Below are 15,291 nucleotides of genomic sequence, written 5' to 3'. Positions count from 1 at the left end.
TGCACAAGGAACATGCCATCCATCCAACCATCCATTTTCCGTTCACCCTTGTCCCTAATGGGGTCGGGAGGGTTGCTGGTGCCCATCTCCAGCTACATTCCGGGCGAGAGGCGGGGTACACCCCGGACAGGTCGCCAGTCTGTCGCAGGGCAACACAGAGACATACAGGACAAACAACCATTCACACACACACTCACACCTAGGGAGAATTTAGAGAAACCAATTGACCTGACAGTCATGTTTTTGGACTGTGGGAGGAAGCCGGAGTACCCGGAGAGAACCCACGCATGCACAGGGAGAACATGCAAACTCCATGCAGAAAGACCCCGGCCGGGAATCGAACCCAGGACCTTCTTGCTGCAAGGCAACAGTGCTACCAACTGCGCCACTGTGCAGCCAAGGAACATGCTGTTTTGTAATATTTACATTTTCTGAAAAACAACATTTTGGGCAGAAACAAATGCCTCAGATACATGTCTGTGTTTGTAATGAATCTATATCACACATGGGTTCACATTTTGATCTAAATTGCTGAAAGAAGTTCACTTTTTTATGATATTTTGATTTATCCACCAGCAGTTGGATGTTCATGCAAGTTCCATTCAAACAAAACTTTGAAACCGAGATGCTTTTTTTTCATTTCATAGGAATAGCCTGCATTTTAAATTTTTTATGTGCTTCACATTATCTAATGGGCCTAAATAGGCAGGGATTTTTAGTAACCAGCATTCAAAGTCAGCATTCATTTAGATATTACAGTACATTAAAGCATATTGTTTAAATATGTAACAAGGAAGTAAAGTTTATTGTTAAACTAAATCATTTAATTGAGATTTTTCAACACTTGATTTGTAGCTTCTACTTAAATATTTTATTTTATATTTATATATTTTGTGCAGACAGATCTTTGATATAGTGTGTTTTCATATTTAACATATATTTTACCTTAGAGCAACTTGCACCTAGTGTTATTGAATATATAATTCACTTTACATGGTACTTTGAAGGAGTTTTATTTTTTATTTTTGCAGTTTCCAGGATATAAAGCAACATTACACCAAAACGTTGAACCCCTCACATAGCTCTGTTCAATATATTATCACAACTATGGCACCATTTCAAATCCATCACAACATGGCTGACAACCTACGATGACAGAAGGGGCAAGGAAAGTATTTTTTAATACTTTCACTCCTTCAATAGATTTTTTTCCTCCACTGTTTCCTGAATTCAAATCCAGTTTGGGTATCAAAACGTAATTGTGTGACCAATCTCTTTTCAACACCAAAGTTTCAGGAGCTGTTCATTCGTGGCAGATTATGAGGCAGCCTGATCGGTTCAGTGTAATCGGGATTTGAGTGGGGTCAGACCCTCTCCCTGTCCTTTCAGCCGCAGTTCAATAAGACACTCCACACCCTGAGCAGCCGGGGGTTGGGTGATGGGGGTAACTCCCCGTAGACCTCAGTGTCACTCTCGCCCCGCCCTCACATCATCCGTCGGGTACACTCACCCAACGATGACAGTGAGCTGCCTGTGATGTGGTTTGCAGGCCTGTTTATTCTTTTGGAAACCCACTAAAAGTAGAACTGGATGGTAAGCTCACCAAAAGGCCCCAGTGCCTATTATAGGAGCACTTTGGGTTGAGTTTTGATCTGGTGGGTTTGTAAATAGGGCCCTGCCTTGCTGCGGGGCACCACTTTTTGGCTATATTGTTTAGTGTGACCTGAAGGAAAGTTTCTGATGCTCATCATGATTTGTAACCTGGAACCAAATTAATGTAACGTGTGGTATTTAGTATTGTGTACGCCATGAGGACATCAGAGTACAGTATTCATAATGCTGATGTTGATGGACAAAGGATTCATGAATGTACCCTACGCTGCTTTTCTTCATGGTACTGAAGGACAGATTGCATTTCTTCTTCCTTTATTTACCCCTGAAAGTCAGTATAAGTTTTAAATCTAAATGAGACCCATAAATACGTCAACTCCCCCATTTTTTTCAGTTGTGGTTTTTGGTGTGAGCTATAATCATTTCTCATCTTTCTTTGTCTCTGGGTCTCTGTCTGTTTGTGTGTATCGACACACATCCACACACAAATGCAGTGTTTCTCCTTTTCTGGCGAGGGCTTCTGATGCAAGGACGGCAATCTGTAATCTGTAGTAATTGTATGTTGCAGAAAAACATTTTTCCGCTGTGGTAATCGCTGCAATATGTGCAGTTGCCTTGCCAAAGTGACAGCACCACCACCCCCTACAGACAAACACATAAGCCATCGTGACTTTGCCAAAAGAGTCCTGCTAAAAGTTTGCTGAGTGCACCTAAAGATGGCTCAGGGACAGACAAAAACCGAAGGATTGGGAAACACAAACACTTACAGTGGAAGGAAAAAGCATGAGCACCCCTGAAGCCTCATAATATTTTGCTGCGTTACAACCACAAACTTCAAAGTTGTTTATTGAGATTTCTATATAACAGAGAAACACTAAGTAATGAATAATTATGAAGTTGAAGATAAAAAAAAAAATCTTACTAGAAATTTAACTGCTCTGTGTAATCCTCAGAGATTTGTTGATAACATTAGCGAACAAACAGCATCATGAAGACCATTAAACACTACAGACAAGTCAGGACCTAAGGTTTGGAGAAGCTTAAAGGCTCTCTCATGCTTCATCCGAAACAGAAGCATCGACCTGCAGTTACATGGTTGCAGGACGCTCAGATTCACACACATCTTTCACACACGGCACAGACAACCTGGGAACACACCTCCCTCTTCAGTATGCGTCACGCCGCTAAAGCATATGTAAACGAAACTGTCACAAAGAGAGAGCCACACTTTTCTGCAGATGGCTTCCTGCGTGGACATTTGCAGTTTCCAGGATATAAAGCAACATTACACCAAAACGTTGAACCCCTCACATAGCTCTGTTCAATATATCATCACAACTATGGCACCATTTCAAATCCATCACAACATGGCTGACAACCTACGATGACAGAAGGGGCAAGGAAACCATTAACCAGAGAAGCGCCTCTGGGGGATCTGCTGAGATTCTCAACTTAGGTGTAAAAATCTGTTGTCAACCACCAATCTGGGCTTTATCAAGAATGTAGCGATTTAAAGAAAAATAAAAAAAAGGATAATTTGCTGTTTGCCACAAGCCCTGCAGGGGACACAGTAAATGCTGGATGAAGGTGTTCTGGTCAGATGAGGTAAATATTAAACTTTTTGGCCTACATGCAAAACAATTTCTGTGGAGGAAAACAATCTCTGCACATTTTCCTATGACACATAGTGTTGGCTGCATCAATATGGATGTTTTTGTCTTCCCAGGAGCAGGAAAACTTGTCAGGGTTCATGAGAACATGACTTGGAACTAAATACAAAACCTGGAAAAAATAAGGGTGTGTTAATGGTTCAGTCAAAGTTCTTAATCTGTCAATAACTGAAAACTGATATTCAGACTTTGACCATTCAGTCTGGATGAGATTGAGCTATTTTGTAAAAAGAATGGGCATTGATTTCAGTTTTTAGATGTGCAAAGCTTGTATATACATAACGTCCAACTGCCATTACAGCCCAAGTTCGTTCTACATATTGCTGTGTCCATTGAGCTAAACATATGCATGCCACACTTTCCAGATTATGTTTATATACATTTTTGAAAGCCATTTATCATTGTCATTCTGCTTTACATTATGCACTAGTTTGTGTTGGTCCATCCTCTGAAATCTGCATGAAACAGATTGAGGCTTTCTGTTTGTAAGAGGGAACAAATGTGAGAAAGTTCAATGGGTATGAATACTTTTGCTCAGATTGTATATGCAGCACCTGTGGGACTGTCTGAATGCATTCACCTTCTGCCAAAGATTTACAGTTCCTGTTAGTGACAGTTTAACTGCCACGCACTGGTGCCAGAGCCCAGCTGCCACACACAGATCAGTATTTTAAATCTTTCACAGAAGCCACATCAATTCACTCCTCTTCTGCTCCTTAACTGCTAGCGCAAACTGCAAGCAGGTGATGTTCCCAAATCCTCTCTTAATGAAGTTGTCCTGGAAAATCAAGTCTAATTTCAGAGTTCCTCTTGCTTATTTGAAGTCTCGGCCACATTAATTGTAGGGGATGTAGTGACGGTCTGTGGCTCAACCATTGATGCATATTTATCAAACCATCGCCTGCTATTTCATCACTCTCACACCAGCAACTGCTCAGTTCTGTTGGACTGTGGCGCTGCGCTATGAGGTGACCGACGCGCCGAGAATCTGAGCGTGAGCTATGTTGTGTGTGATAAAGACGACGGCGTGCTTCATATCTCACCACCTCAGCAACTAACCTCTCTGTCGTTGCATCGAAGCAGTGAAATCATTACCTAGTGCGTCATCGGCCTTTTGCACAGCAGTGCCCCAAAAATATGTCAGCCCAGTTTGTAACCACACACACCTACTAAAAGGACAAGTAATGCTCGGAGACATTTATAGATACACAGCACAGACACCAAGATTGCAACCAGACTGTGTGTGCAAACCTTTTCCTCTCTGGCCTGCTGAAACCATCCAACTCCCTGCAGTTGAACTTCCCTGTGTCTGCAATGGAGTCTCTGTGTCAGATCAAACAGCTCCCTCTGACGTGGAGAGGAGACAGATCGCGGAGCTGGAAGCCATTCAGTCTGACAGCTCGAACACGTTTGAATGGCAACACAGCCTGTGTCTACTCTTCCCTCGCTTGAGATCCCACACAAATATAGTAGCGCCACCGGAGAGAGGGAAGAGGGGGTGAGGAGAGCAGGGGAGCAGCAGCAGGAGGAGGAGGGGGGTATAGCAGTCTGTCAACTCGGAAAATAAGTTGTGAGGCTTCCCTCTCACACAAAGGCAAAGCCCCACAGCACAGACCTCTCTCAAAATGAAATCGCATGTGAGCTGAATATTAGGAAGTGCGCATGGCTTCCAGCAACCACCGGGCCCTTATAGCCAAGCCTGTAAACCACATTTTCACCAGCAGACAATGGCTCTTTGTGCATGTTGTGTGGCTGTCCCCCCTTGATCGAAGCCCTACACATTTGATTGAAACCGATGAGGAAAAAGTGTCAGTTTTAAAATGTTTGTTAATTATCAGGGACGATGTCAGTAGGGGTGAACAGGATGGTCTGCCCTTATTTAGCGCCACTGCAGGGGAGAACTTTGATGTGGCTGCTCGTGGAATGCTGTTGTTCATTCCTCTCTGCAACAAAAGCCACATGTTTTTACTTTTTCAGACTAGTCGCTGTTACTTTGAACTGTGAAGGAACATGGTCAGGTCTGCAACGCATGATGTGAAGAGCGACGACTGCATTGTATGTTCAAATGGCTTTAAAAGTTTTTCACCAACAAACAGTAGACTAGAGCTTGTTTTATCATCTGGTTTTGTCTTATCTTATTTTATTAGGAATACAAGTCAATATAATCAATCTGTTCTGCTTATAGCATCCATATCTGCTTGCTCCCCCTTGTAGTACACTACTGTTACATCTATGTACTGCTTTTTCTCCTTAATCTAGGTAAGATGTTTATAAAATTGTTTTATAACAACTGTCTTATAACAATTTTATAAATTGTTATAAAATTTATATAACAATTTATGAATTGTTATATAATTTATAAATTATATAACAATAATTCATAAATTATTGTTATAAATAACAATAATTCAGCATTAACATAAAGAATGCCACCATTTTTGGGTATATCCTAAGCACCTCTATGCTTGGTGGCTTTTGAAGTACTTTGCCAAATTTTTCAATGGGTGTTTGATCACCTCCAGGCACTTTTTTCAACCACACTTTTTCCTTCCCCTAAACTTTCTATTGACGTACGCATACTGCACCGTCTTTTGAATAAGACTTTTTGTGGCTTACCCTAATTGCAGACGTGTCAGTGACTTTCTGCTGGAAAGCTATCAGTTCAGACGTCTTTCTCGTGATTGCGTCGGCCATGCCAGCAGTATTTATCTGATGGTAAGTTAATAGAACTTTTCAAAAAATGGGATTTTAGGTTTTCATCAATAATAATGGAATAAAAGCTTAAAATATATAGCTGCAGTGTGTAACACATCTATATAATGAAAGAGTTTTACTTTTGAACTGAAACAGATTCTTGAAACAGACTGACTTTCGAAAGATATTCAGACTGAGATGCACCATTTTTTTCTTTTCTCAAAGAAATTCATGAGATAAATATTTAATCTGAGATTCATTTTAATTTACTAAATTTGTTAACATTTATCTAAATGCATACAGTGGTTTTCAATAATTTATCTTTGAAGTCAATATTTGTATTTTTGCGTTGTATTCACATTTTTGAAGCTGAATATTTTGTATAGATTAGTGTCAAAATAACCAGTGCGTATGAAGGGAGCTGGGCAAACTGCTTTCATCAACACTGCTTTGTTTTCTTTTCTTTTTTTGTTCCTGTATGGTACCTCTGCTCCCATGAATTCAAGCATAGCAGTCTAAAAACACACAAACACACAGCATGTATTGGTTTTTGACTTTTCTACTATTTTTATGTTCTTTCAACTTGTTCCATTGCTGCTCAGGCGTTCTTTCAGTGGGGTCGGTTCTGTCAGGTTCTGTCACAGTCATTCCTGAGCAAACAGACTTCAAAAACCTCATTCAGAAGGTCACTCTTTCAGAGCTCCTTCTGACTCACTGCAGACTTCAACCAGATTGGAGCAGGAACCTGGTGCCGGTTTCCTGACAACTGTCCATGCCACTTTCCTCTGCAGACGTGAGACAACTCTTGGAAAGTATTCGACGGGCCCTCTGGGCTTCTCATCGCGAGGAAGCAGGGGTGTGGTGGCTCAAGTGGCTGCAAGTCAAGGAGCTCTGGAAATCCCTCAGACACATAATATTGCCATACCTTATTCAAGTACCGTTTGATCATTTGATGATTATAAAACTCATTAAAAGAATTAAAAGACATCGGTGTAGCTGTGGCAGAAGAGAGTCACAGCTGGGCTTGATTCCCACTTTAAGATTAAGCTAAACCAGTTGGAAGCCTTTGCGTCCCCTTGGATTTGTTTTAATCCTGAAAACCACCTGCGGGTCCAGAGTCACTGAATGCTTCCTCTCATCATCTTTACAGCTAATGAGCAGTGGCGTTACCTCTGTACGAGGAGCAAAGCAGCCACGTGGAGAACAAATATCAATGCAGGATTTTTCTCTTTTGACTCAGAGCCCGAGGCGTCCAGTGAGGCTCAGACTCTAATCCCCTGATTGCTGTGTTTAGGCCCGGCACGTCGCCGCTCCACGTCAAGGCAGCCACAGCTAACGACGAGCTAATGACACAACGATGACAAGCAGCGTTTGTAAACCCAATCAGTAGCTCTGGATATGGCTGCCTGGTGATTAGGTTAATCAAACCTCATGTACGGCATGAATGAGTGGCCCACTGTCTGCCTCTTACGTCATCACGATGATTAAAGGGGAAAAGCTGCATTCGAGTCAATGTGACACAAACTTTCTGCCAGGTTGGCTGTGTTAGCAGAACTAGTTGTCTTTCTAATGTTTTTTATCAAATTCCAGAAAATAAGAGAACTGGATGTTCCTTGGCTAATAAAAGCATTTATGTGCTTCAGTTCTGAAGAGAGGGAGTCCAGCAAGATTTTAAAAGACAGCAAAAGCTTTGAAATGCTCATTTCAATGCACAGATTTCAGCTGATTATTAGAGACGCTGCTGTTCAGTCACCCAGTGAGTAATTCTACTGGAGTAAGCCATTGGGAGGCCATATGTTAACCTGGACCAGCTATTAGGATGAACTCAGATGGCACTTAGAGCTGAAAGAAACGTCATACTCGTCATGATGACATGCACTTCTCCTCTCTGACTCAGCAATAGCAAGACTCCCACTCCTGTCTGTGTGCATGTGCCCCATATGTGGCAATTAAATCATGTTCATATGCCGTAAAACCTCTTGCATTCAAAATAATAGTAGTATGCATTAAGAGGTGAGTAAAACTCAACATTTTTATAATAGCTTTTATTTCCATGCACACAAATTTCCAAGGAACACTGCACGTCCTATTCCCAAGAAAAATTGGTTAAGTTTGTTAGCACTCTATAAAAGAGGCACCTCAAATAACCAAAACTGTTTGATTTTTTTTATATATATAAACTCAAATATTCTTTCATAATATGATAAAAAAAATGCCGTGAAACACACAACACATATTTTTTGTGTGTAACATCTGTTTGGGGTTTGTACAACCATGTTTGATTATTGGATTAAGGTCCTTGGATTGAGCTGGCCAGTCCATAAAGTTAACTAAGGTGCTACTGGAGTACTGGGGCAGTTGGGGTTGTCATGTCATTGAAGTACCCAAAACATGACAACAGGATTTCCTCTTCAGCATAAGACAACATGACCTCCTAAAGTATTTTTGTTGTATTTAAACTGATCCAGGATTCCCGGTTTGTCGTAAATTGGTACAACAGATTATGAGAAATAGCCCCACACTTAATCCCAAGTATTCATATATTTGCAAATTTAAACTTAAATAATCTATTATGTTTCAGTTAATCCAAGTTGGAGTAATGGAGGCACCAATTTATAAGTTTATAACATCTTCTAAGTTAACCAAAATGTTTCTTCTGACTAGAAAAAAATACTAATGGAACAGTCCAGCCAGACTCCTATGCATTATGAGGAGTTTTTGTTAACTACTAATAAATTTATAACATTTAAGGTTAGAACATGACATCAGACCAACAAAAATACATTTTAATGTATAAATGTGGGCTTATTCAACTTAATGCAGTTGAATGAAAAATAACTTTAGTTTTTTTAAATCTGTCAGGGTATGAATAATATCTAGACATCTAATTTCTATCAAAACAGGCGTGTGATCTGGTAAGTGATGTCAGTCGGCTGTTTTTTTAAAAAACACAACTGTACATCTGTGCTTGTGACTGCTGCGTCCGTGAGAAAAGCAGACGGAGTGACCTCGCTGTAGACAGACGATACAGAAGGAGCGCAGGGCCACTTCTGCTTAGGGGGAATCCCTGGCATGGTGTTTCCTACTGAGCCGATACAGAAGTGAGGCACTGCGCAGAAAATACGAGTCCTCTGAAGTTTACTTCAGGGCAAAAAAAAAAACAACCTGCGATCTGTCTGCAAACTCTACAGAAAGCTGCTGTTGTACGACACAAAATAAATGAGAGACATAGAATTAGCCTTTAAACAGGAAGTAGATTTGAATTAAAACAGCTAAATTAAAACTGTTTATTATTCAGAGGGTTGTATGGGACTTCCTGTAATGGTGCATTTAAGATGCTGCATCTGGCCACAAAACATACTTTGACACGTAGCCTTATATATTAAGGTTAACCGTCATTTTCGCTCTTCAGTTTCTGCGTATGCTGGAAAATTTTGATCACATGCATCAAACAGGGCTGACTTTCCACCTGTTTGGATCAGCAAAGTCAGCAAGCTAAAAGCAATACAAGGCTGTCTTTCAGCTGTAACTTCAACACTTTCCACCACTTCAGACTAACTCTGCAATTTTCTTTTCTTTCAGTTGTAACATAAATGAGAATGATCAAATTTGCCCAAAAGGAAGGAACAATTAGGTGGCCCATTAGTGACGCAGTTAGGAGCACTGACGGTTATTTGTTCCCCCTGATGAGTAGTTGAACAGAGAACTGAAATCCCATTTTTGAAACGCTAGCTCCACAAAACAAGAAAAAAAAAATCATAAAAAAAATTAATTATCTGCAGTGAAAATTATGTTTGAAGAGACAGGAGAACGCCACCCCTACCCAAAAAAACAAAACAAAAACATGTTTTATTGGAGCGTCAACAATGTATGTAAACAAGTTGAGAAAAAAAATTCTGGGAAAATGCAGAATCAGAGAACATCTTGTATCCTGCAAAGCCTCGCATCCTATCATTATCTGCATTTTTCCTCCTCCGTAATTAGGTTCTTTCTTTATTGCTTATGGGAAGAAAGATCGACTATAAGGATGTTTTGAGCATGATTAAAGTTAGTCATAATGAAGTGAAGATTCACTGCGAAAGGATGTGAAAAACATGATTTTTTAATTCTTTGATGGTGCCTTTAGATCTTAGCTAAATTTTCACACATGATAAATTCCCATTACCCTTGTCTACAGTCAAAGACATAAATGATGTTGCTGTCTGCTATGTTTCAGAGCATGTGGGATCTCCATAAGTTGAAGTCAATTTTTGTGCTAAGGACCAGGCCCATGCCTGCCCATTAAAGTAATTTGTGGGTTAGGATGCAGCTGTAATGTTAAAAACTAAAGTGCAAAGCAGTCGAGGTCGCTCTTGGTCATGTTTTGATTTTCCACCTTCTTGCTGCAGCAGAATTCATGTTAACAATGCAGGGAGGAGTCTAAACAAAACTTTTCTTTCTTCTTCTGAGTCACCCCCCGAAAAAACAAAGCAAACCTGTGATGAACCTTTAAATTGTTTGACTTATTTTCATCTCGGCTGGAAATTGCCAGCGTATCGAATTTGGTTGCGACATAATTTTAGGTCGATGCATAAATTAGCTCACAATGATGCTTGTGTTTTTGCTACGGCCCTGGCTTTACCGCTTTATAGGCCCTGAGACCGTCCTGTGGTTTAGGGCGTAGGTTTGAAACAAAATGGAAAAGAAAATTAGGAAATCAAGATAGTGGCTTTACTTGAAATTAGTCATCTTTGATGGAAACCAAATGTATTCAAGCTAGTTTTTGTTATAAAACCCAATCGGGTAATGTGTGAAGCACAAGCACAAATATGTTTTGCAATTATTTAAAAAAAAATCTCATTTAAATATACAGTGTCTTGTAAAATTATTCATACTTCATTAAGTTTTGTTTTTTTTCAGGAAGACATCAGTCTCAGGTTTTATGCTAGGATTTCCTTACACTTAGGTTGTTTTCGCAACTGATAGTCCAATAGACTTGGTTTGATTAGGGACCAAAATTACAACACTTGTTAGATTTTCAGCTGTTTTGCTTTCACACAAACTAACCAAACACTTTGAAAAACATGTTCCTCCACCATCTCAACCGCCTGTAGGGCGCTGTGCCAAGATCTACTGAAGGAAAAAACACAAAAACATTTGAAGAAGACATGAACGCAACTTCCTTCTTCAAAATGTGTATAAAAATGGAGTGGTGTCAGATTTTAGAGGTTGTAGGATTTCACTTTTGTCATTGGTGAAAGACCACAAGCTACTTTCCCCTCTAGTGTTAGGCTTGCATCGCACATTGGTTTTGGTTGTATTTACCCAGAATGCCCTGTGCTATTGTTCACTTCCTGCTTTTGGAGTGGTCTGTCAGAGTCTTATTGCACATTCACACCTCCACAAACCAACTTTCTATGCAAACTTACTACAGTTTGATCAAAGCAGACTAAAGAGGACTGGTGTGAATGCACCCATAGATCTCAGTCCTCACATTAACTCTGACTAGCTTTCTGTCTTGCTGAAGAAAAGCTCCCCGCAGCATAATACTTCCACCACTGTTCCCAATGGAAACAATGTGGGCAGAGTGCAAGATTTTATGGTTATATTTGAACATTTGAAAATTTTTTATGCTTCTTTAACTTAAAACGTGAATAAAATTTGTGAATGTTTGTGGAGATAGTTCAAGTCGTGTGAATACTTTTGCATTTGTATTTTCCTCCAAAACAAAATTTCCTGAAACTTAAAGAAGCAGGTCTAGATCATTATTTTCATCATTCTATACTTTTCTGCAGAAAAATAAGTTATTTTTGTTGATTAATGTGGATGTCCAGTCCAATGTGACCACATCAGGTCAGTGCTTAATAAGTCCCGACGTTGGCTTCACACTGGTTCTTCTCTGGTTTTCTGCAGCTCCACTGTGCATTGCAGCAGGATTATCCCCCCCACATCTCCACTAAAGTGTGCGCTTGTTGAAATAAGCAGCTCAACCTTTCAGAGCAAGTCTTTTAATCAAAAGAAACATTATGAAGCCAATTCATTCTATCAGATCGGCAGCAGAAGAATTTGGGCAGTGTGGTCGCTCGCCGACCACCAGAAAATTATATTTACAACAACACTCTAACCTTGACCGGCGCAGGATGGAGCTCGATGCTTTGAGCCAAAATCGGGTGGATCGGGCCAGGCTTTGGGATCAGTCGACCACATAAACAGTGCACCCCTCTACCTCGAAGCCATCACACTTGCAAACCCCTAAAAGTGTTTTCTATAAAGCTGTGTTGACAGGAGGTGGAAGCAGCGAGACGGACTGGAAAGTAAATAAGTACTCAGAAATACGTTTACAGCCCTAATCAAGTCCAGAACCTTCTTTCTATCCCATATGGCTTCAGAGTTTTATAAATATATATTATATTCTACTAAATTGGAGACAGGGTTTCGCTGCTCTGTGGTCGTCATGAGCTTTATATTATTTGCTTTCGCTTTAAAATATTGAAACTCTTTATATCTGGTTACAGCTTTCAGCCTGCTACGCCAGTCTTTTCATACTCGGGCCTCTCACTCAGCGGGGCTTTGAATGGACTCTAATCAGGCATGTTAATTCAACAGAAAAGAACAAAATCTTCTCCATATGACTTGGTAATAAATTCAGCAGAAGCAAGGCATGTGATCCAGCAAATTTTAAGGCATCTCTTTTGATGGAGCTACTGTACAGGGGCTTTTTTTTTTAACTTAAGTAAGTCGCTGAAAACAGCATTTGAGTCTTTTATCTCTGGTGAGAGAGATTCTTTCTGGTGAGGATGAAATGCTGCCTTCTCTGCATTTGTGGAGCAAAATCTTCGAAAATAACCTCGCTGCTACTGTGCTGAGGATTTCTCTCACTGAAATTCTCACTTCCATTCATTCAGCACAATAAGCCAAACACATAAAAATCCTTCTACTCTAATAAACTCGAGACCTTTTTTTAGTCTGCCACAAAAGGAAGCTGGCTCCAGAGCGCGTACCATGAATAAAAACAGCCTGCAGGGGGAACACAGCGGCCCTTCCAAGCAGATGGAAATGAGGTGACAGAAACCGAGCCAAGGATATGACCCTCCACAGAGGCCCAGTCTCTGCTGCTAACAAACCAGGTTTTCCACCTGATGTAAATACTCCCAAACTAACCACAACTATAAATGTTACGACTCATTTTTCTTTCTATGGAGCCTGCATCTTTATTTATTTAATTTCTTTCCAGAAACGCTGCTCTGCTTGAATTGTGTGAGGGTTAGCAGGTGTAGCCTCATTGTGGTTGTTATCAGTGAAGTGCAGCAGGTCCATGAGTCTGCATCAGATTAACACCTCAGTGAGGCGCAAGTATGTATGTCTCCTTCTGTTTCTCGCAACGCGCTAACTGTCAGACTTTTAGCTTTTTCTTGTACTCAACAGAGTTAAACGGCACGAGAAAAGCACTGTCTGTTCCCTTGTGTGTATGCGTGTGTGTGTTGTGCATTTTTATTTGTGTGTAGTTGTGTGTGTCTCCCTGAGCTTTCAGCGGAGGACTGAGGTTTCTGAGGTGAGGCGTCCTCTAGCTTCTCACGCGAAGTGCATCTGATGTTGCACATCACACGCTTAGATGTGTGCACTGTGAAACAGGTTGTGATATATAAAAGAATTACCAAAATAACACTGGAACAGTGATCGTTGTTTTTGTGCTGATAAAATTGATGCATAATTTTCCCCTTTAGATTTGTTCTTTTTTTGGCTTTTTTGAAATTTGAAAGATACCGCTACATGAAAACAGAAAAGATTGAGATGATTTTCAGAGTGTGTATTTGCACACATAAATTTGATGTTGTTCTTGCTTTGTGCTTCCTGACTTCTGAGGAGCTGAAAACAGCGTTTCCATGAGCTTGATTTTTCTAAAACTGCTTCTATTCACTTCAGTTTGAACCTAAAAAGGTCTAATTTCTTTGCATGTGTGGCACACCATTCTGAGTTGTGTTGCTTGCATGTGGTAGCCCCAATTTAAATGCTCTCAGACTGAAGTGGATGATTTAACATCTTTTTTCCTTTTTGAGTTCAGTTTCAGTCCCCTGGCTGCATGGATTTTAAAATAAAATTGCACATTCGCTATTGATTTTGGTCGCTGTTTTGAGCGCCCTGGCTCTTGTTTCCCTTTTTGACCCGCTGTCTCCAATCCTGCCTTACATCTCAAAATCAAAATCAGATCCCCGCGAACAAAAGCGTGGTAGACAGCACTCATGAAACCTGACATTGGTAATGCGCTGATCTGATGAAGAAGGGCGCAGATCCAACAGTTATAAAGGAGTAGAGGATGGGTGGTAGAAGGGGGGTGACTTGGAGCCGTGTCATGAGAAAACTATAAATGCCTGCAGAAGCTGCGAGAACACTGGAATATCACCTTCTGTCACTGAGAGGATATCAGAGGATTGTTCTCACGTGAGGCACAGATGGGGATTCTGACTGCGTGTATGTGTGAGGCTCCAGAGATTTTTAAGATAAATTCTGCAAACAATTATGAAGTGGTAGTGCTTCTCCTGTGGCTGTCTCTAATTAACACTGCTACAAGGCCTTAATTGGGAAAGGAGCTTTTTTTTATCCTCTGCTGTCTTTCTGTGGCTGGAAATGACTGAAGCCTCCAGCATAGATTAACAACTGAAGTGTCAACAATGCCCAGCATTTATTTTTCTTGACATTTGGCACAGCCTTGCCATCTTTCTCCTCTTCTTCTCATTGTTGTTTGCGAGCAAAAGCTGTCTGATTGCAAATGCCATGGTAACAAATGGTTTCTTCATTAAGGACAGCCAAGTGCACTCACCTCACCGCAAAGACCAAAAGTACCTCCTGGAAGTAAGGCACTAATATGTTTTTCTTTTTCTTTCCTTTCCCTACTCGCTCTTTCATTGCATTGCCGTGTTCCAGTAAAGCAGCCAGTCACATGGAGCCTCTGAGCTCGTATTCTCGCAGAGAGTTTCACTTGATAATGAATGTCTGTGGTGAGAATCCCATTATGGAGCTACTCGATCAAGCCTACAGAAAACACAGAAGCTGAGAGGCCTTTATGGAACCATATCAGTCAAGCGCAAACCAGATCCTCTTTTTTTTTTTTTTTTTTGGTATAATCCGTCTCAGCACATTAGAGCAGTACGAGAAAAAAAAAGAACAAGGACATGGATCAACTGTCTAAACAAGTAGAGAGTGGGTTAGATGTGAGGGTGGGCTAGGGGCTCACCTCTAAGTAGGCTGCTGCTGTAGTTGGAGAAGGAGTCAAAGATGCTGTTGGATGCCATGACAGGACAGTGTCTCCAGTCTCCACCAACCTTTGGAAAGAGAGGAC

At 40.7% G+C, this 15,291-nt stretch overlaps 1 protein-coding gene across 1 annotated transcript in view; it reads right to left on the bottom strand.

Annotated features, from left to right (window-relative positions):
- runx3 (RUNX family transcription factor 3) overlaps window positions 1–15,291 on the bottom strand; it is a 55,220-nt gene that overhangs the window by 39,429 nt on the left and 500 nt on the right. Inside the window, exon 2 of the mRNA XM_028000325.1 lies at window positions 15,187–15,274. Coding sequence (XP_027856126.1) covers window positions 15,187–15,244 — 58 coding nt within the window. The 5' untranslated portion in view covers window positions 15,245–15,274. The remainder of the gene's footprint in view (window positions 1–15,186; window positions 15,275–15,291) is intronic.

This window comes from Xiphophorus couchianus, chromosome 19 (genome assembly GCF_001444195.1).
Source record: "Xiphophorus couchianus chromosome 19, X_couchianus-1.0, whole genome shotgun sequence".
NCBI lineage: Eukaryota > Metazoa > Chordata > Actinopteri > Cyprinodontiformes > Poeciliidae > Xiphophorus > Xiphophorus couchianus.
This window is presented reverse-complemented; position numbering and strand designations above follow the sequence as displayed.